The following is a 22,499-nucleotide window of genomic DNA, read 5'->3' on the forward strand; positions in this document are numbered from 1 at the left end:
TAAGGATGCTTAGGAAACCTTGCCGTGACATAAAATCTCCCCACTTTACAGAGGAGAACTTTGGTCACAGTGACAATAGTACTGCCAAAGTAGGTTCACAGAGCTGCCAGGCTGCTTATTCTGTGTCTCAGCGTCCATTTACCAAATTAGTTGTTTTACGTGTGAGCTGGAGATGGTTTTAGCCCCCTATCTGTGAGCTAGCAAACTTTATTTGAAAACACAGTAGATGAATAGTTAAGAATTTGTTCTTTGTTCATTCCAGGCTGATCCTTTAAACTATGGTAAATGGATGCCCTGGACTAACTCCTCTATAATGCTAAGTCTCAGGAATGAGAGGTTTCCCTTAATTTGCCAGCTCATGGCAATGCTTAAAAGTTTTTGGTTTTTTTTTTTTCTCTTTTCTTTTCTTATTTTTTCCCTGCTTTGGAGGGGAGAAGCTGGGAGTAGAAAAAACACATCCTGTGTGGTCTTTTCAAAGCGAAGAATTCACTGCTAACCATGCCATGCAATAAGGACTGGCTACAACAATTCAGCATTGATAGGGAATGTGGAAAATGGAATTAAACTCAAAAAATGATACACGTTAAAAGTATGTTCTTTATTGAATGCAGATTTCTTAGACATGGGATTAAGACTGTGCATAGCCAGGATTCAGAGTTTCCCTACTGGAAGCACTTGTCATTTTTTCACTGGCTTTCCTCTCTCTCCTTTCTCATTCACCATGAGATTTTAAAGGCATCTCTGTCTGAGTAACTGTTTCCCCACGTTCCGCAGTCCCCGAACCGAACGGTAAATAAAAAAGTCAGCACTGCCTCTAATGACTCCAGCCGTTCTGGCCTTTAGCCTGCACACGAGCCAGCTGTCCGCCAGCACGTCAGAAAGGATGTTTCTTTTATCTTTGCAACAGGGATCAAGACGTTTGCACTAGGTGAGGAGCTAAGTGATGACTTGAATTAAAAAAAAAACCCCCGAACTTTTATAAAATTAAAAGGTCCCAGCTGTTCCTCGTTCCGAAAACCATATTTGTGCTTTTCTGTTGGATCTCAAAGGTATTTCTTTGCACACAGAGGCTTGGATTGCTGTAATCGGAGTATGCTGGACCCTTGCACTCCTAAGGGTAAAATTTCTCTGCTGCCGTGCTCTTTTCTGAGCGAGGGTACCTAGCCGACTTCTGGAAATATCCAGGGGTACGCAGATCCCTTGGGTACCAGCTCAGGAGCTCGTCCTTGGTTTGCAGCTTTGCTGCCCTCTGGGTGGTTATTAAACGTGCCGGTGCTGCGCTCTGCTGCTCGGAGTGTGAACAGCACGGGCATTAAGGCTTCAGATGGTCGACTGGGAAACGTAGAGTTGGAGCAGGGGTATTTATTTTTATTTTTTGCTTCTTTGCTAAAGCTGCTGTAGTATAATGAGCAGATATTTTTGTTTAAGGTGAGATTGTCGGACCTGGGTACGTAAACCAGATGCAATTGCTTCTTCATTTTAAATGTGTCCAAACATCTCAAGCAGCTCTGAAAAATGTAGCTGAAATGTGTTAAAGTGACACAAACATCCTGTATGCAAATATTTAGGAAACTCATTTGCATCCACTGCATGAATCAGTGGAAAGTGGTACTATGAGGAACTTGGCAAATACTTACGTTTCCATCATATTGCCACCGTACCGCTGGCACTGGTGGATGAATGTTGTATCGTCATCGATTCCCATTCATTTCTTCCGTTCAAAAGAGCGACCCAGTTACAGCTTTCCTGTGCTCAGGTACATTTTAATCCTTTTAGGGATAGTGCTGGGGCAGCTAAATGCTGCAGAATTGGGACCTTTCATTTGGAGTTATTTGTAGTAGCTTAGTGACAGCATTTTTCCTCTGCTTTGTTGATTTATTTATTGGGGAGAACCAGGATAGTTGTTACAACATAAGAAGTGGGAGTGGAGAGAGCTCCTTCCCTGGAGTGCGTTAGTGGCTGTGCGGTATGAAGCTGAGACGAGCCGTATTTATTCTTTTTCTTTCTCTGTGCTTCAGTAATTGGCAAAAGCAGGACAGTGCTAATGAGCTATCATCTTTTACCTCGCAGTGAGCAGGGCATGTTTGTAGGACGGTTTCCTTTTAACGTCGCAAAGGAAGCTCTGCAAAGAAGTTGATGCCGAACCAGCTTTGTGTAGCGAGTTGGTACCCAAGATTTGGAATAGCTCTTGGTGTCCCTGTGCACAAACACCCACTTCAGATTTTGAACTGGGTATACTGGCCCCTTCAGTTCATCCTCTTGCTCAAGTTAAGTGGACTGTTACCCACCACAGGGTAATGACTTTTACAGAAACAACATTTCTGTTTCCTGCTGTTCTTCAGTGAAGAAGTAAAACTCAAAGCCTGGAGTTTTTGAGGGGTTGCTTTTTTTTTTTTTTTTTTTTTTTGAAAGCTCTGGGGGGTTTTGTTATGTCCTGTCCCCCCCCCCCCCCCCCCAAGAAAATCGAGGGGAAATGAAGATAATGTAAAGGAAAGACTGCCATGGAAACCAAGTAGCATTTTGCATCAGCTCAGCCATTTTTAGAAGGAAGGCCATGTGCTGAAAGAATCCAGAGCAATCTGGTCCCTCCAAACTGGTTTTGGTGAGAGACTGATGGTAGGAAGATGCATAAATGTTACTGCCTGTCTAATAGTTATTCTTGCTTTGTCTTAACCTTGGAGAGGAGGAAATTTCCGCCTTCAGAAATCCCGCTTGATTTCAGTAGCCTGCTGACCTGCCAAGTCTTGCATTGTCTCCTTCCCTGTATGTGGTACCTCCTCAGGGCTTTTATAGTAGTTTTGGGGAAAACCAGTTTACCAGTTACAGCATTACTGGAGCTTGATGGGATTCCATGTTTTCTTCTCTTCTTGTGTATCCCGGCGTAAGTGTGTGGTAGTAGGAAAGGGACTTTGGGTTTTGCATTAGTTCAATAGTCTCCCCTATTGAAAATACCAAGGTAGAAACTTTATCACATCGAGTTCACTGGGCTGTTTTCTTCAATTTTACGTGTATTTTCAGATTGTGTTACATTTCTGGATGCGAGGGAGACAGGTTGACATGTTTTCTGATAAATGCAATGAGACTTTTTAGGAGAAAATCCTTTCATATTATGCAGTGGAGTTGGTAGTTATAAATTATTTATGACTAAGGTTTTGTGTGCTAGAGAGCGCAAAGCTGAAGTTTTCCAAATCGTGTCTATAAATATAAAGACCAAAAATTTCAAACTTGCGTGCTTAAAGGTAGACACTCTGATTTGTGAGAGCTCTCAGGTTCCTGAGGGAGTTGAGCAGCAACACGTGAAGATTGCACAAGCGATGTAGGTGCTTCAGGTGTCCTCCCGACACCCACTGAGCAAACGGCACTGTGGATTTCCAAATGGACTGATCGTCCATCGGGGAGTGGGACGGACAGACGGACAGGCGGTCTCCCAAAATTGCTTTAGTGGGATCTGCCTGCCTTGCAGTCGATGTGGCTGTTAGTTATCAAATACCAAAGTTCTCAAATATTGTCCCAACTGCTACTAATATACGTGGGAGGCTGGTGGCGTTGCTCCAAAGCCTTCAGTGGAAATGGAAGAGGAGTGAGGATCCCGATAAAGTCAATAGATTGCATTCTCGATCAAGTCCTAATTTGTTTACCAAGTTTCGGACCAAAGCAGATTGATGCAGCAGTGACATTAAGCTGTGAAAATTGGACTAAATAATTTGCATAAACAGATTTGCTCTGCAATTACCAGGTTTGCACAAAAGAGCAATGCATAGAAAATAGGGAAGTGAGAAGCAACTGATGATGCTAGCTAGCTAATTTTCAGATGTAAATAATTAAACTGTTTCAAAATGATTTTAAAAATTAAATTACTGTGACACAAAGCACAAAAGATGACAACTCTCATTTGGAGTGTTTTGTTTGTATTTGGAGAGGAGGGTAATCTAGGGTGACATTTTGCATGCCAGGTTTTGGATCAAAACAGGTACAAACTCATGGTGAATAAAGTGTGCTTTTATGTATCTTTGGTTTAAATGGAAAGTAGCTGCAGTTTGTTTTGGAGTAATATGGTTTCTAAAATTGCAATAAGTTTCTTTTTTACTTATCTGTCTATTCACCAAGTTATTTCTGGTGTTAGTACCTCATACTAAAGATTTTAGCTGGCACAAGATCACCCTCTGCCCTTTTTCCCCAACTGTGAGACTTCAGAGAGATTGCTGTTCTGCAGCCGACTCCAAAGAGCTCAGATCTAATTGGAAAAGCAACCAAAGTTAATTACTGTGTGGCATCTCATTGTAGTCTGCTTAAATGGAGACACATGCTGTTGGAAATGGGAGAGGCAGATAGCTCCTTCCAGCATGATTTGGACATAACTCAACTGGGAAGAAGAGGATAATACAACTTTTTCAGAGAGAGATGCTGGCATTTAAGTCTCCTGGAGGTGTGAGTTTTGCCTACGCTGCTTTGAGTCAGATCCAGGGTAGTCTCTACCCACTGCTGCAAACTGGCTTGAAGCCCACGTTTTTCTGTCAGATTTGTTTATCCATTTTTATATCCCACCAGCTTCTACTGCTGATAGAGAAGGAAAATCATTTTTCTTCCTACAGAAATTCTGTTCCTTAGAAAATTAAGGCAAGCACATCCAGCTTTGCCTAAAAGCAGCTTACAGGAATGGCACATTTATTACTGTAATTAGTTATTTTCTTACGTAAAAGACCTGTAAGGTTTATTAAATTGGTGATCCTCTTAATGTTAAAATTAACAATGAGACTCTCAAGTCTCCTATTACATACTAAAGTGATTGTGTGCTGGGTAACAGTCAGTCAGCCAAGGATAAGTTTATTTAAGGGTATAAATATTGTCCTTGTTTTTCTTCAGTGAGTGGGTGTGTGTGTTCTGTACAGCTGTGGGACAGTGGACTTAAAGCATTGCTTGTGTTCAGGGCTGTGGAAGGCACGACTGGGGCAGCGAGTGTCCTGGCTTCCAAACGTATTCAGTATTGTTCATAGAATCACAGAAGGGTTTGAGTTGGAAGCGACCTTAAAGCTCATCCAGTGCCACCCCCTGCCCTGGGCAGGGACACCTCCCACCAGCCCAGGTTGCTCCAAGCCCCGTCCAACCTGGCCTTGAACCCCTCCAGGGATGGGGCAGCCACAGCTTCTCTGAGCAACCTGGGCCAGGGGCTCACCACCCTCACAGCAAACAATTTCATTTCTTCCTGATACCTAACACAAATCTCCCCTCTTTCAGTGTAAAACCGTTCCCCCTCGTCCCATGGCTCCCCTCCCTGCTCCAGAGTCCCTCCCCAGCTTTTCTGGAGCCCCTTTGGGACTGGAAGGGGCTGGAAGGTCTCCCCGGAGCCTTCTCTTCTCCAGGCTGAACCCCCCCAGCTCTCTCAGCCTGTCCTCCCAGCAGAGGGGCTCCAGCCCTCCCAGCATCTCCGGGGCCTCCCCTGGCCCCGCTCCAACAGCTCTGTGTCCTTCTTGTGCTGAGGACTCCAGAGCTGGATGCAGTGCTCCAGGTGGGGTCTCACCAGCAGAGGGGCGAAATCCCCCCCTCGCCCTGCTGCCCACGCTGCTGGGGACGCAGCCCAGGGTGCGGGGGGTTTCTGGGCTGCCAGCGCACGTTGCCAGTTCGTGTTCTCATCCCCAAACACCTCAGGGCTGCTCTCAATCCATTCTTCTCCAGCCTGTAGTTGTGCTTGGGGTTGCCCTGACCCACGTGCAGGACCTTGTGCTTGGCCTTGTTGAACGTTATGAGGTTCTTGTGGGCTCAACTGTCTTGAAATGGGGAAGCTCACTCGTAATAGCTGCAGCATCCCTCTTCCAAGGGCAGTGCTGGAAACAGCAGGAATTCGTCTAGGTGCGGAGAACATGCTCTACTCCAGTCCTAGGTAAGCCGCAGAGCCGTTGGCTGGATGAACGCAGCTGTCTACGGTGTACATCTGCCCCTGAGCCAGGGTCATCCTGGGTTCCCTCTGTCAAGGGAGAAATAGATATGCCTCCAACTTGATTTTTTTTATGCTAATCTGGTTGTCTGAAGTAGGTGAACGGGACCCAAAGTGCTGGTTTATCTCCAGTGACTATAAAAGTAGCCTCGGGTAGACAACACACTTGTAGCTGCATACAATGAACGAGATGAATGACTCCCTCTAGCGCTGTTGCTATTAGTTAATGAATACAGGCATGGTGAATGACTTCGACTTCTTTACTGCAGGTCTTTTATGATGTGGTGAAGCACATGTAAATTTGACCCATGTCAAGCTAAAATGAGAGCTTCAGGGAAGGGGATAAGGAATATTCCCCCATTGTGCGTCCTCCCTGTGGGCTGACAGCTTGAATTGTAATTGTCTGAAGTTTTGGGGACAAGGACCAAGTTGTTTCTGTATTTCATACTGCTGCGTACAGCTGTATTCTGTTATGTGTAACGGCTTTTGGACTGATCATCTGTTCAGAGACCTTTTGGTGAGCCAGCTTGGAAGTGTTGGTACTGATCTGGATCAGGGAAGTTGTCTGTTTACTCCTGTTATTAAAAAATGGATTTTATGTAATACTTTTTTGTTCCAGGCCTGTAAGGGAAGGAATACTGAAGTGCCTTTTTTCCTCTTGCTTGAGCATTCACTATTTTGGACATTATTCATGTTTTGTAGTGCAGAAAAAGCTCACTCAACTGCTCTCGCCCCCATCGCTAATGAGCTCTGTCTGCCCAACAGCGGGGACCAATATTTTTGTCCTCCTGCTCTGTGAGGTCTGTGCTGATCTTCTGTTTCATCACTGCTCCCTTCAGAAAAGCCTCCCTTAAAGCCCCTCATTCCTCTAGAGCTTGGGGCCAGCACGGCAAGAGAACCGCGTGGGACCACGTGTTTGAGATCCCCCGTGATGGGGAATGGGGAACGCAGAGCTCCCGGCTTATGAAAGAGCAGCTGGAGGAAGGAGAGGATGGGAAAGCATGACAGAACACGTGAACAAAAGGGAGTTTGGAGTTCTGGCCTCACTAAAGTAGATGAATTTTAGTGATTAAGGAATTTTAATATGTTCATGCACTTATACCAATAGCTTCGAATGTCTTTTTTTAAAAGCTTGCCTCCCACATATAAGCAGCTTTGTCATTAACTCGATTTTCCACTGTAAGAGCTATCCAGCTTCCTCCAGTGCCTCTGCCTGAATCGAAGTGCACAGATGTTGGGAAAATCAGGTACTTAATGAGGAGTCCAAGTGTGGGATTTAGGAATGTATTTTAGACTCCTACCTCTGAAAATCTCCTCTTTAGAAACCAGAAGTAGGAATGAATGAAATACTGGATCGCGCAGTTATTACTAAGAATTAGCGAGGCTCTGCAACGTGGTTCCGGAAGAGCTGATCACACACTAGATCGTAATCCTGAGGTTCAGCCTTCCTTGGTAAAAAGGCAGAAGTACAACTTCTAGCACATTGGAGATTTCAGCTGTGTTTGCACATATATGTAAAAATACATGGGCTAGTGCTTAGCCCGCAGCAGTCCCTAGCATGCAGTGAAATTTTAAGTTGTTTTTTTTTCTTTCTTTTTTTTTTTTGCAGGCAAGAGGTGCAGATATCCCTGACATTGCAGGGGAGCTGGCGCTCCGGACCTGCGGCAGCACAGCAAGTATGAAAGTGAAGAATGTGAAAAAGTAAGAGCAATGTTCTTTGATTTTCCTCTCTCTGCTGGGCTTCCAGTTTTGGTATCCTGGGTTTTAGCTATTGTGCTGCCATACAGCCAGGGCGTTCGGCAACAATTTCTGATAATACCTTCATCAGAGCAACGGAAATCCATGTGAAACTAAGTAAATTGTAGCTAATGTAGTCTAAAACTGGGGATGCGTGAGGTTTTGTTGGCTCTCCCACCTGTTCCTCGCTGTAGAAGCAAAGCTTGTTAGAGCTGAATCTCACTGTTACTGTACTTTTAAATTTTTGTGATTTCTTTCTGAAACTGATTAATTTTAAAAAAAGAACATGTATATATAAAAACCTAAAGAGAAGCCCAGGCAATGTTTAAATGAGATAATTTTCCCTGTCTCCCTGTGCTCTGGGAAGCTAAACCAGGACAAGTGGGTGGCCTAGATATATTTTTCATTTGATATTTTTTTCTCTTTTCATTTTCTTTTTTTTTTTTTTTGCATTTTGCCCTGTACTTCTTCATTTGAACGAGTTTTGCACTTTTATTTTTAGGGGTATTTTTTTCTTCTCTGATCTCCCAGATTTTTTTTTTTCCTGTGGGCTGACACACTCTCTCTCTCTCTCTGATTCTCTCCCAGAGAATGTAAACCAACTTATTCTGCTTACAGCTAAGGTTTCAAACCTCTAACCCGCAAAGGGGATCAAAAGTAATCAATATGACTTGACTCGTCTTTGCTCAGAGTGCTGACTTGGGGACCAGAACTCCCCGATATTGATTGATGGGTGCATTCAGCTCACCTCTCTGTAGTGCTCTGATGCTGTAAGGGAAATGGCTCTTTGTTCTAGCGCTGAGCAGCCAGATGCTGCATCTCACTTCCCACTTCTATTCCCGTGGGAAGAGAGAGCTAGATAATGACAATCTCATTGGCTCACCACCAGAAATATCTATAGGAGTCTATAATAGCTTCAGCAGAAGCAGGAGCATGTTGCAGAGCCAGAGGATCTCCCCGTCAGCCGTCATTGTAACTGGAGACACTTGGGAATAATTATGCCTCACTTTTGAATTTTAAAAAGGCAAAGGATAAATAGCGTTTGTTCTGCACCCTCAGATACATCAACCCGGGACTGATGGGCTGTGATGCCTTTCACAGGTAAAGTTCTCCTTTCCTATGTGTCTCGTGTAAGGCTGTTTATTTGCGCTGCAAAAATGCTTTTGTGAAGGTAGAGTGGCTTGTCCCTGCACCATTTCTTAAAGATGTGGGCTTTGGTGTTGATGAAATGCCACACAATTCTTTAAGGATGCAGTTTAGTTTTCCTTTTTCACTCAGTTCCTTTCTCCACTGTTTTGATGCATCACATCCGCAATCCCTCCGTTCCCTCGGCTTTAGGATGAGAAAGTCGTCCTTATTTTGTATCAGTAACTGCATTTTGTACCTGTATTTGATGCTGAGCATTGTTTCAGTGATTTGCATCTATCTAATGATGTGCTTTTGATGTGCTTCAGGTTATCCTTTACAAAGGGTCATTTCCCGAAGATGGCTGAATGTGCACATTTCCATTATGAAAACGTGGACTTTGGCAACATCCAGGTGAGTTTCAGGTTTCTTTTATACATGAAACATTGTGTTTGGCTGCCAGCAAACCTGCTGGGGGAGGCGGTAGAGGGACCTCTGCTAAGCTTTGTTTAGTTTGTTGCAAAATGGTTAGTGATAAGAAGTTAAAGCAATAAGGTTTCTATTTGGAGTTGCTTCGGTGTACTGGGCCAGCATCTGTCCTCAGCCACGTGGTTTGAGGTTGGAGCTGATTTTATTTCCACTGGATTTGACCGATGTCACTGTTTTAAGACTGCATCAAACAGTCATTGTTGAGTCAGCTGTAATAACTGCATGCGTATTTTTAGCTTGTGTGTGTATCTTTAAACAATTGTGTGCAAGTATTTATGTAAACATAAATAATTCAATTTCATCCCTTCTCTTCACGTTATCCCGGCTCTGCATTGTGCATTGCAGTAGCTGTGTCATCAGAATACATGAAACTGCTAGTCAGCCCGAGTTGCGTTTCTGGAAGTGTGCAGGCTTCGCTCCTTTGTGATCCGTCCCTCAGAAATACAGGCAGAAGCATTTTTCATTGAGCAGCACCTGGGAGGGCTGAGAACCAAGAAGCGCTGCCACTTTCTCATAAACAGGGCACATCTTGTTCTGCACTTAGAGAAGCAGGAATGCCTCCAGCATCTGCCAGCCTTCTAGCCAAAAAGAGGTTACAACCTTTTCATTTGTAAAACATTTCCTGTAATATAGAGTGAATTATTTACAGCCTTTCATCTTTCCGCACTTGACAGTTTTGCGAGCGGAATTATGCATCTGTTTCTTTTTCTGTCTCTGAAATTGTGACTGAGAAGGGGTTTGGGTCCTATTCAGGGCTGGTACCTGCTGTTGTTCACACTTAGTGGCTCTAAGTAGGTCCATTCTGCTGAGCAGGGGATGTTTGTGCACTGGTGCACACACATACACGGACAAAGGCAGAGCCAGTTAGACAAAATACCGGGTTTCAGAGGACACCAGTGCAAAGAGCTCAGTTCTTAACGAGGTCTCTGAGAGCTTGGTTCTTAACGAGGTCTCTGGAAAATGGGCTGCTGACGCAAACGGCAGCGGTCCTCAATCTTCAGAAGCAAAACTGTGTTTCTTTATTTTCAGTTTCTGTGTGTAGGAATAGTGTGACTAAGCTACGTCCCTCTTTTTAGGCTCCTGGTAATTTTCTGATTTGACACCACTAATTTTTTGTCCGTTTTGGAGAGAAGTTTTATGTTGAGCAGGTGTTGAGCAGGTTTCTGTACACGCACACAGAGGTTTTTTGCGTTGCGTGGTCCTCTGAGTTTTCCTTTCCATCATTCAGGACAACGCGCAAGCCAGGGAGAGATTACAACTTTTGCATGGCACTACTTTTTAAAGCATTTTGAAGACAAATGATTTAATTCTTTTGTGGGTTTAAGCATTTCTTGGAATGTTTCAAGGCTGGCAGGGCATACTTGTAGGGTTGATACGCTGAGATTTTTGTGTTCGTGAGAGGGAGAAGTAAAATCAGAGAATACATTCTTTACAGATTTTCTTCCTGTTGTTTTGGTGACAAAGCTGGAGCGTGTTCTGGTGGGAAGCGTCCACGAGCCGGAGCCGGTGCTGTCTAGCACTTGCTCCTGTGGTGTCATGGCTGCTCCTGCAGCTTTCCAGGCTCCTGCTCGGTTGTCCTCTGGGTCCGTGCCCCCTGGCACTAGCAGATCACCAACTGCTGTAACCAGAGGAGTTGTCCGGCTCAAAAACAACTGGGAAAGGATGTAGCCCAGGAAGAAAAAGTTGTTGAGCCACATCAGGCCCCTGAGCTGTTTCCTCTCACAGGTTGGGAAGCCAGGAGGAGAACGGTGGACAATGGCAGCACAGTCATAAAAGTGAGACTCTGTGTGTGTTGGGGGGAGTCACTTCTCTGTTTCCACCACCGTGACCTCTGAAAAACTGTACGTGCTTAACTATTCGTGTACCTAAAGCAAAACATGTGCTTTAAAATGGTGAATCTGCCTCTAATTACCAGCTCTGTGCCTCTCGTCCCTTCCTTTTTCTAAGCAAGCTTTCTGATAGATCCCCATGGTGTACTGATTTTTTTTAATATGGATAAAAATACCTTAAGAACAGAGCTTTTCTCCTGAAATACAAAAGGGTAGGGCATTACAGTATCTCCTTAGTAGAAGACCAGTATTAATGGTAAAATAAATGAAAGCTATTAATACAACAGCAGTATTAGTTTACAGACCTAAAAATAGGTTCATCTAGGGCTCATGCATTTTAATCAGGTGGCATTCATGGGTGGCTCCTTTGTGCTTACAAGGTAGACCAGAGAATAGCAGTAGGTTGAAGTGACTTGGAAATGACAGCTTGGCACCTAATAGCGAATTACCAACTTGCATCTGAGGGATAGTGGGTGTAAACTCCTTTCAAAATCTATTCACTGTTAAAAATTTGCATAGTCAAAATGCAGTATTATCTGCCTGTGTCAGGAATTGTGTAATGCTGTCTATTAACAGCCTGGCCAAATTTCAGATTGTTTTGTAACGTTTATGTCACTTATAATATGGTCTCATGGTGTAATTGGTATTAATATCTTGGCATTTTACCTCATGAGATCATTTTAAATTAACTTTCTGCAATGTATAAAAAAGGACTTGTTCTCTTCTTATCCTAGCACCGTGCTAACAGAACTGGGTGCGTTTTGGGGTGCTTTTTCTCTTCAGAAAGGTTCTGCTCTACTTCTGCTTTCAACAGCAATGTATTTTAACCTTATCTGCCTCTGGCCAGCGAGACACGGGTTGTGTCAGCAGGAAATTGCAGGTTTCCCAGGCAAAGGTAGTTGGTGTCAAAGCTGTAGTTAGAGGATGGCCCTTACAGATTGCGTCAGTGCCAGAAATTCACTGGCGTTTTGCTGAAACACCTTACATTTATTACTGCATCTGTTTTTTAAGGCTACATCCTTGATTTATCATTTCACCGTGAAAAGCCAGGTTCTGCATAGCAGATTTATTTTAGTCTAACATGGGATAAATGTTTAGGAGCCTTGTTAGCAGGAGCAGAGCTGTGGTTCAGCCTTGCTGTGGCCTGTGTCTCCCAAACGAGATGTTAGTAGGCTGTGGCTAGATTAGGATTACTCGGCATCGGTTAGGTTGGTTCTGTGGGCTTTGTAGAATAGTTTGTGTTGGAAGAGACCTGTAAAGGTCATCTAGCCCAACCTTCCTTCTCTCCTAAGCTCTGCTGCCTTTCCACAGTTCTTGGCTAACATCTGCTTGTGCTGCCTCTCCTCTCTCTCGAGCACCAAAACTCAATTAATTCATCGACAAAGCAGAGGTTGATTGCACACACAGTTCTGTACGGGGCATCTCGGTGTCCAGTGAAGCACTCAAGTATAGAGTTGGAAGCCCTCAGCATCTCTTCCAGGTATATTAAGGCAGAAGACCTCACTGTGCATCTAACTTCAGAAGGGCCTAAGCCATTCCAATGTAACATAAAATAAGATCACAATCAGTTCCTAAGGCAGCTTATTAAATTTAAGCATAATTTCAGGGCCTGCTAGTTGGAAAGCTTCCTTCTCAGAGGCTGGAGGTGTTGCAGCCCGGTGCGGGGCACTGCAGACAGCGGCATTAACACGGCCAGAGCTGGTGTGCACACACCAAACAGCGCGGCATCGGCCAGAGGCCCGGGGGAGTTGAAGTTCGCTGCCCGAGCGTGGTGCTCAGCCCCTGCTAAGGTGATTGTGTGTCCCGGGTTTTGTGTTCTCGCTGTAGAGCTCTCCACGTGTAAATGGAGTGTCTCAGCGCAGCAGTCATGTCACATAGTCTCCCTGTCTTTTAGGGAGCTTTAGGGCTCGTTAATACATAGGAATGGAATGATTTCAACAGCCCCCCCTGTGTCGCTGAGTCGCTCAAAGGAGAATAATTCCCCCCCTGCAATGGTGCAAATGTCATTTTACTTAGTGCTGTGTGCCATTCATATAAACAGGAGAAATAGTGATCAGGTATTCTGTAAATATCTTTACTTCCTGCCAGAAATAAAGACTTTGTTCTTCACTTGAAAGAATTAAGACATTATCTTTAGCCGAGTAGGTTTTAGTAATGGAATATGGAGAGCTGATCAGCTCTGTGTTTCCCAGATAATATTCTTTGCTCCCTGACAACCCCATTGCCAGAGGAGAGACCGTGCTGTAACGCACATCCCTATCGCTTCAGCAATCTTGCATTTCACAGAGCTTTACCCCTTCAAACAGCAGGGTCTGTCTCTTCGTGTTTGCATTCGTGTAGCTGCCTTCTAAAAATAAACCCCGGTCGGAACAGGGTTGGATTCCGGTGCATGGAAGATCCTCTCCTTATCTGTTAAGCCTTGGCATTGTGAGTGGCAGGAGGGTGTTATCAGTGGTAAAGGAAGTATTTGAACCAGAATCATTTCCGCCTGCGGAGGCATCAGCTGCCAGGAATTCCTGTTAGGAACTCGCAGCGTTGTTTGCTCTGCGAATGCCCTTGGCAGGCTGCAGCCTTCCAGCCAAGGCGATGGGCTGCCTGCTTTCAGTGGTGCCTGTGGTTTGCCCCTGGAATTGTATTTCTCTCTTGTGTTTGAAGAGTTAGAAGCGTTGCAAAGAGCAGTTCAGTTCTTCTTCTGCCTTTTGTCAGAGAAGATATTTTTCGGGGCCATCTTCTTTTGGTTTGCCTTTTTATTTAATAACACTCCGGGGAAGGGGGTGCGGAGGGGCCACACAGGTGTCTGTGTTAATCATACAGTAAAATTTTGTCCTGAGATGGATTGCAAAGGAAACAAAAATGGGAAAGCCTGCCCCAATGCCCTCCTCTGGAGTTAAGCAGGGTAGTTTACGACGTTTCTGACACAGCTAAAAGCAGCCCTCCGCATAGACGGGCTGGAAACAGCAGGAGTGGAGGAGTGCTCCCTTATCTGTGTGCGGGAGAAGTTGGACACCTCGGCTCAAATCTTCCATCGGTGATTTTAAACGAAGCCTGCTCACTGCCTCCAGTGTAGGAGGGCTTGTTCATTCCCCCAGCTCTTCTGCGTGCATGATAATTTTCAGTATCTTGGCAGCCGTGAGCAGCTACGGCCTGTAATGTCTTCATTTATTCCACTCATTTGCAAAGTGTTTAAAAAGAAAAAAAAAAATATTTATTTTAAAAAACGAAACATGAAACAGCAGTCCCTTTGCCCCAGTCCTTTTTACGAGATGTAAATACATAGTAAAATCACAAAAACTGGCCTGAATTTGGCTGTGTATTGGTGCTCTGAAAGACAATTTTGCTGGGTTTTGCTTTGTCTTTATGAATATATGAGGGGTTATAACACGTATACCCACGTTGCATACCGAGCGGTGCTCCTTTTTAACCTTTCATCTCTGGATGCTGTTAATCTTCCCCCAAAATGCCTTTGACGTGTTCTGATAAATTATGTTCCTCTTGTTTAGATCAAGACCCCTCCTATTCCCCGTATGGTCTTTTCCCTCTGGTTTCTTTACAATTGCCTTCTGAAGTGGTAGGGGAGATGTTGCAAGGGCTGCTTTAAGGACATGGGTATATAGAAACAACTATGTTCATAACGTAGGTGGAAACGGCTTCTATTAACAATTCCAGCTGCAACTCCCTGAAAATTGGCACAGTCTCCTGCCAAGATCAACAGATTTTTCAAATTTGGAGTCTCCAGGCCAAGCTTCTCAATGCCAAAAAAGTCAGGAAAATATGCGAGTAAGTTCACCTTAGTTTTTGGATTCTTCTGTTTCCTGATCTTGCGTCCAACTTGCCACCGACTCCTCAGAAAAATTCTTCCTTGGAACAAGATCACACCTGTGAAATTCCAGCTTGCTTTTGGGTTTCTTCCAGTGAAATGGGGAGAACTCCAGCACGGGCTTTATAGTGGAAGGGTAACATCAAGCGTGGAGGGTATCTCTACGTGAAACTTCACTATTGCTGTTTTACGGTTTATTGACTACTTGTTTTACAGTTGGAGGTTGCTGTTGAGAAAGCGAACAGCCTTATCAGTGAGCCAGCTTTAATGGGCAGGATTCATGTAAATTGTCTACCAGTTCTTAAAACCTATTCAAAAAATTGCAGGATATCATTTCAAGGCTGAGCTGGTCCTTCCTCTGCCATCGCTTTGCTGAAGGAGTTTGCGATCCTCCAAGAGAAAAGGGGGAATTGCTGGTGTTCCCTGTGGCTTTAGCTGCTAAATCGTTCTTAAAGCATGTTATAGGCTTTGTTCTCGTCTTCTTCCCCTTGACTAACAGTTACCAGAATCAATAATTTATAAATGTGTTTATCTTTTTTTATAAAGTAAAAGGCAGTTTGCCTGCCATTACTCAACTGGCTGGTTATTGAATTGCCTGTCATAGGGAGGAAAGGGTTTTTCTGTTAGTGTTTATCTAGATTAGCTCCGTCTGGTTCCATGTCTGTCTGTATTTTAAGCTGATCATCTAGGTGTATAAATTGAAGGGTAGACTATAACTCACAAATAATGGTTAATAGCAAATGAGATTTTACCCGTTGATTCAGTTGAACAGGTATTGCTGCTTTTTTTTTTTTCTTCTCCTTTTGCCTTTGGATGTTTCCATGAGTTTCTCCGCTCTGTGCATGGCACGGGAGAACAGTCCCAGCACGGGGCTTCCGTGCCTGGGACAAAATGCCCAATCCAGGATGCTCTGTTTATGGAAGGATTTTGAGTATTCCCTGTTGCTTTCCATGTTTCTTCTCTCCCTTATTAGTACGAGAGAGGTCACTGTGCAAAGTTGGATGAGCATTTTCTCAGACTTGACCATCTCGAGTTAGGGATCTTCTCTTTTGGGCCAAAATGGTTTCAGGGAAATCTGTGCCTACTTGGCTCCTCTTTGCGACTGGGGACTTTGAAAACATTGACCTCCTGCCGGAATCCAGCTTATTTATGTCATCCCCTGCATTTCACACTGAAAATATAGCAAGCTTGTTTGTGGATTTTTAGTCTTTATTGGTGCATAGTGGCTATTTGATGGCGCGAGTAAATCTTAAAAGTGACTGTAATAAGCCCAGCTGCTAACTTTGGCATTGACCTCCTGCTGGTTGCCACCACCGTAAATCATCTTTAGCAGCGTGTCACAGAAATGTATAAAAATTGTTTTAATTAGTAACTGGAACAGAGTTGTGTTGGAAAATTTTTCTTCCCTGAGGTTTAATGACCTGAAAAAAACCAGAAAGATGTATTATATGTATAATTAAAATATATTAAAATTTTGAAAAGAATCCGTGGGCTCCAGGAAAATAATCCCTATTTCACTAGTGCTTCATACTTTGAAAGAGGATTAAAACCCTTATGTTTTTGTATGTAGTAAGCCGTACTGTTAACAGGAATGGTGTTAAAATGCAGCATAATATTGTACCCAGGGATCTGCAAGTGTGCCAAGCTGGTGTGAGTTTAATAACTAGCAAACTTCATGTTGATACGATCCCTGAGATTTACAGAAGCAGGAGTGTGGTTTTATTCTCCGGTGGAGGTTTGTCACACCGGTGGATGTATTAGCTGTTAAAGCAAACAGCGCTGGGAACATTTACATTTTGTGTTTACTGTACCTCCTTACAAAAAGGGTAGTTTGTTTAGTTTGTGCTTATGTGCCAGAATTTTGAGGTTTGATGACAGAGTTGGCAGCTCAGGGGGAGCAAGTTATGCTACAGATTTTTAAACTGTTCATTCATCAGCTGAGCTTTCCAGTGCTGTGTGTGTACCTTTGTCCTGTAGTTATAAATGTTTTCATTCATTTCCTGGTGAAGGAATAGTGATAGGACATAACCTGATCTCGCAAAATTTGTATTCCTGACTGTCTTGGCTTTGAGATCTCTTGCTGGTTAAGGCGTCTGGGTTTGAGCAGACCAGATGTGCTCCATCTGTGTTGCCCAGTACGCTCTGCATCCTGCAGCCCGGCGGAGACCGGTCGCTTGTGATGGTTGCGTGATCCAGTTTCCAGGTAGTTTCCAGTCTTTGAATATCAACGCTGCTTTCCCAACTGCTTTGCTCAATAGTATAATCTCACACAAGGGCACGTGGTGTGATGAACTCAATGTTGTTCTCCCGTTACAAAATCAGGGAAGAGTTGTCTTTGAGTGCTCAGGAAAAAGCTTGTAATTGCACTCGTACTATCATAGGATCATGGAATGGTTTGAGTTGGAAAGGACCTTAAAGATCATCTCGTTCCACCCCCTGCCCTGGGCAGGGACACCTCCCACCAGCCCAGGTTGCTCCAAGCCCCGTCCAACCTGGCCTTGAACCCCTCCAGGGATGGGGCAGCCACAGCTTCTCTGGGCACCCTGGGCCAGGGGCTCACCACCCTCACAGCAAAGAATTTCTTCCCAGTATCCCATCTCAGTCTCCCCTCTTCCAGTGTAAAACCCTTCCCCCTCGTCCCACGGCTCCCGTCCCTGCTCCAGAGTCCCTCCCCATCTTTCTTGGAGCCCCTTTAGGGACTGGAAGGGGCTGGAAGGTCTCCCCGGAGCCTTCTCTTCTCCAGGCTGAACCCCCCCAGCTCTCTCAGCCTGCCATCTATCACATACGCTGATAATCTACCCTGCAAGGCAAGAAACTGCAGGGGAAAGCACTTGAACTATAATGGTATTTAGATATTACACGTGAAAATGCCTGCTGTACTGAGAGGATCCTTACTGCAGTGTGTGTAGCTGCTCGTGTATCAGAGAGGATGTTTCCAGATGTGCTGAGCAGAGGCCCAAGTTTTGTTGTTTGTTTTACTTGCAGCAGAGAGGTTTGCACAGAAGGTTTCCTGTGAACCCAAACTTTCCCAAGGGTCTGGATTCAGACAGATTTTCAGTTTAAAAGGGGAGGCATACACCCAGGCACATAGTTTCCCCCACACGTACTCTTACAATGTCCAGAAGGCGTTTGAACATGTTTGTAGACTTTGATGGCTTTGTTATTTTAGCCCTTGCCGTGGTGTGTGAGCAGAAGAAGGAGGCTTCTGCTTCCATGTCCTGCAGGCAAAGCTCCGACCTTTGGCTCCCCTGGGCGGCCATACCAATGAGCTCTTTGATCTCCACTGAGCATTCCAAAGATATCAATTGCTTATTTCCTCTGACTCTTCATTTCTGGCCATTTTGTCCACAGAACCTGCAAATTCAGGTTGCTGTTTTCCTGGTAAAGCAGTTTAGAGTTGAAGATTTCCATTATATGGCATGTTTAACTATGGTTGTGGTTTTTAAAAATAAAATATTTACATGAAGAAGCATGTGATGCTCTCACTGCCTCGTCAAGACACCCTCTCCTTTTATATAGGGTGTATATAAAACCCTCTCAAGACACCCTCTCCTTCTATATAGGGTATATTTCTTCTTATAAAAGAAGAAATAACTTCTTTTATTTCTCTTGAAACTAACTGAACAAACTTTGTTTCTACTCAGCAGTCCTTCTTTCCATCCCTCTACCGTATGAATGAAACATTAATAAAAACTCAATTACTTGCTCTGGGACATATTTTTAAGGGGCAAGACCTCCCCTACCACCATCCTAAACTTCTTTCTATCAAATATTTTATTTCCCAGAAGGAGGAGAAGTTTGTTTAGGTTTGCATGCATAGGTTTAAAGCCCCATCAAATGTTTTTCTGGACGATCAGGGGTTGGTTTGTGAGTTGCAGTCGGAGGTGACACCTCCAAGAACAGAGCGAGCTTTTGGCACCATCACGCTCAGAATTCTGTCAGTAATAATTTAGAGGGAAGACTGTTGCTTAATAGATACCCACAAATCCAGTATTATAACATGTTGGAAATAAAAATACATGGTGCCATATACTTTATGTATGTCCAGGATCCATGAACCTGCCTTGCAGTTAATTCTGTTCTATTGGAAGACTGGTGAAGCTTATGAATATGGTTAGAAAACAAATCAGCTATTAGAAAAATCTCACTTTTGGGGTAGGTGGTATTGTCTGGTCCTGCCAATTTATGTTCAGATACTAACAAAAATTCTTATAAGTTACCTTGAAATCCAGTGCAGCTGTAGAATTGATCTTTACGGTGCTTGAGTGTTAACCTTATTTATTGCAAGTATGACATGTCAAAACGTTCAGGCTTTAAAATAACTGGTTTTGGACCAAGTTCCCAGTTACCAGCTTGAAATAGTTCCAGAAAACCAGGACAGCTTCTGTTACTTTTACAGTGTGAGTTCAGGAATTTACTCGGAAATGCTGGTAAATTTAACATTTCTTTATCTGCGAAGGCCTGTAGTAATGCTGGGGGAAGCAATCCTGAAACGGGCAGGGAACCTGCTGGGAGCTGGAGCCTTGGGGACAAAAGGATTCTCATGGAAGAAAGGGAATGTCATCCCAGGCCAGTGTGCTGCTGCCTTGCTCAGGGCGGGAGACGCAGGATCCTTCGGGCGTAGTGACGATGTGAGGGCTCAGGAGCATCAGAGCCTGAGTCAGAGCCCTTCCATGCACCCTCTCTTGTGGCTCAAGGTTTGATTTAATGTCAGGCTTTGCCATTTGTTTTAAAGCTAAATAAAAGCTAGATTGAGTTTGGAAACTCTTTTTGGAGAAGCGAGCTTTTAGGCTAGCGCATGCACTTTGAATTATTCATGCGTTTTAGCGGTAACACTAGAGCTGTGATGTGCACTTTCAACACACCCCAGACAAGCTGTGGTGGTTTTTATTTCCCCTGGTACATGGTCCCTGCATTTCTTTGAACTCTTTTAAGCCTCCCTATATCCCTCACTTTCCAGCTACTTTAAACTAAGTGGGGTTCAAAGTAAGCAGAAGATCTTTATAGAGCTGGCTGGGCTTGATGCTGAATCACAGGGCACCGTGGAGCTTTTGTCCTGGAGCGCTGCTTTCCCCTCGCAGCTGGCTTTAACTTTTCCTACCTATCTAATATCATAAAAATGAAGAATTTGAGCCATTCATTGACTCTCTTAGAGACAAGACAGAAAATAATGTTCGAATTTTCTATTATAATTTTAAGATAAACAAGGGGAGAGGGAAGGCTTGGATTTGTAACAGCGAACTATCCACATGCTCTTATAATTCTTTGTTGTGTACCATATAGATGAATTTTTTATTTTTTATTTTCCCATTGAAAAGCAGTTAGGACGTGAATGTTGTATTATCTTTTCTGTTAGGGCTACAGCAGGTTGCTGTGATCAGACAAAGGATAAAAGAGCCGCTGTAAAACAAACCATATAATACTAAATCTCATTGCTGCCAGAGCATGCCCTTGAATTAAGAAGAGTCGGGACTGCAGCGCGGGTTTCACACAGCTGCTGCTGTGGGGTTCCTGCGCTGTGTGTGCATATTCCCGAGTCCCACAAACAGACGGGCGTTCACACTGAAAGGAGCTCGTTCCGATGGCTGAAGACAGGCTGAGTTATGGAAAGGGCTGCAGCGTTTCACGTCTCCCGTGCGCTCATTAGACAGTCACTGCCTCGGCGCTTGCTGTAGAGGAACGTTTATTCTACGCAGACTCGTTTTCTTTTGGAAACTAGCGAGTGATTAGTAAAAAACTCAATTGAAATACCAGTATAAGAAAGCAAAATAAGAATTTAAATTTTTCATTTGTCCACAACATGGAGCTGCTTGGGGGCCTCTTCGGAAGTGTCCTGCATTTTGCTGTGGTGTACAGCAGTGCTTCCCTGTGTCCTGGCCCCAGTTTGTCATTGTAACCACTAATTGCTTGCCTCGAGACTCCAGGACCTGGCCATTTAGCTTGAGTTAATTAATGAGCAGCCTTTCACCTGCCCAGAGAGGAACTGAGCCATACCATTGCTGTGACAGCGGTGTCAGTCCCTCGGGTGGCCGCAGGGGTGCTGCAGCAGCTGGGTTTGTGCTGTTGCACTTTTCCTCCTGTTGGGTTTTAAACCTCGGGGATTTAGAAAACTCTGCCTTGAATTTTCTAGTTGAAGTTCAGGGCCCGTTTTCCCTGGAATCTGCAGAAAATGGCGCTGCAGGTTTAGGCCTCTCCATAGAGAACAAGTGTGTCAAAGGAACAAGTGTCTTAGGAGCTTCCAAAGAATCTGTTATACAGTGGCAGGGTTATACCAAACCTTTTATTTTATATAGAGTGCAATTAAATGCTTAAATGCAAAAGTAGAAGCCCAACTCTGCAATTCCAATGCGACATTCTCAGTTAGAGTCCGCAGGGTGTAGACCTGTTTCCAGTGTCACCTGAGTTGTTGAAAACCCGCCTTCCTGAAACTGTCACCTGGGAAATGTAAAGGTTAAAATTTTCTTTGCAGATCTCTACTGTTTTATCTTCTGCCTCTGGCACCTTAGGCACAATTTTCTAAATTAAAAATAGGGAGTTTCAAATCTGTCTGTGAGCCTTTATGCAGTTTGCCTGTATTTTTAACTATTGAAGCCCGTACTCTGGAGACACAAATTAAGATTTTGATAACGTGGATCAAAAAAACAAGGTATGATTTATGAACTTTTTCGCAAAAATGAAGTAATCGTATTTATTAAGCTTTTCCAGGATAATTTCTTTAACTCCATGAATTTAAGGCAATTCGCGTTACTGTTCTTGCTGCCCTTCATTGAGTCAACATACGGAAGCTGCATTCTTTTATTTGCGAAAGCATTTTTCTCTCTCCTCTGGGATTTTGGAAATATACACAATATACTGCATTTACCACATGACACGAATGATCTGTGGCCGGCAAGAGATGGGGTAGTTCCTGTGTGTATTTGTGTTCTGGAAAATACGCTTTCATGAGCTCCAGTTGGCCATTCTGTGTCCGAGTTTGCAACACATTTACATATTTAGTGAACTAAGAGCTCCATTTCTAGTCAAAATTGAGCAGGAATCCTTCTTTAGCATCTTGTGACTGACAAGGCCCAGAAAAGCTCTAAAAAAACCCCACCTCGCTTCGGTTTCTGGTAGCCATAAGGTTGTAATTAATATTTAAGAGCATGGGATGCTTTCCAGCTCAATGTAATGAGTTTGATTTTCCTGGACTGACAGCTGCGGTCTTTCCACGAGAATGTCTTTAAGAAAGAATAGCACTGAATTTATAGAATTGGATTAAAAATTGTGGGAATTTCAAAATAAGTTTCACTTTTCATCAGGGATTTTCCTGCGCGAGACTTTAAGTGTACACGTGTCTTTGAGCCTTTCTCAACGAGAGTGAAGAAACTTGTTTGTTTAAAGAAATGAGTTTCTCACATGATTGCTTAGGACTTAAGGTTTTCAACATGATTATTTCAGTCTTTTTCTCCAGCTAATTTATTTTCAGAACTGAAAATTGGTGACAGTGGTGTCAACTATTCCATTCTTAATGGCTGCATTATAGCAGCTTTGTGTTTGCTGAGCGGTGCCTTTCACCAGAATTAATGAGGCT

General features: G+C 43.8%; 1 protein-coding gene across 7 annotated transcripts in view; it reads left to right on the forward strand.

The window, feature by feature from the left end:
- The window catches only part of ARHGAP32 (Rho GTPase activating protein 32), a 254,283-nt gene that overhangs the window by 106,753 nt on the left and 125,031 nt on the right, over nt 1-22,499 (forward strand). For 4 of the 7 annotated variants that reach the window (XM_054223141.1, XM_054223147.1, XM_054223139.1 and 1 more), the window contains exons 3-5: nt 7,542-7,633; nt 8,729-8,770; nt 9,124-9,208. In XM_054223141.1, the coding sequence (XP_054079116.1) occupies nt 7,542-7,633; nt 8,729-8,770; nt 9,124-9,208 (219 nt within the window). Of the gene's footprint in view, nt 1-7,115; nt 7,180-7,541; nt 7,634-8,728; nt 8,771-9,123; nt 9,209-22,499 lie in introns of those variants that run through there. The other 3 variants (XM_054223143.1, XM_054223144.1, XM_054223140.1) reach the window with 3 other exon arrangements.

This window comes from Rissa tridactyla, chromosome 17 (genome assembly GCF_028500815.1).
Source record: "Rissa tridactyla isolate bRisTri1 chromosome 17, bRisTri1.patW.cur.20221130, whole genome shotgun sequence".
In the NCBI taxonomy this organism is placed as follows: Eukaryota; Metazoa; Chordata; class Aves; order Charadriiformes; family Laridae; genus Rissa; species Rissa tridactyla.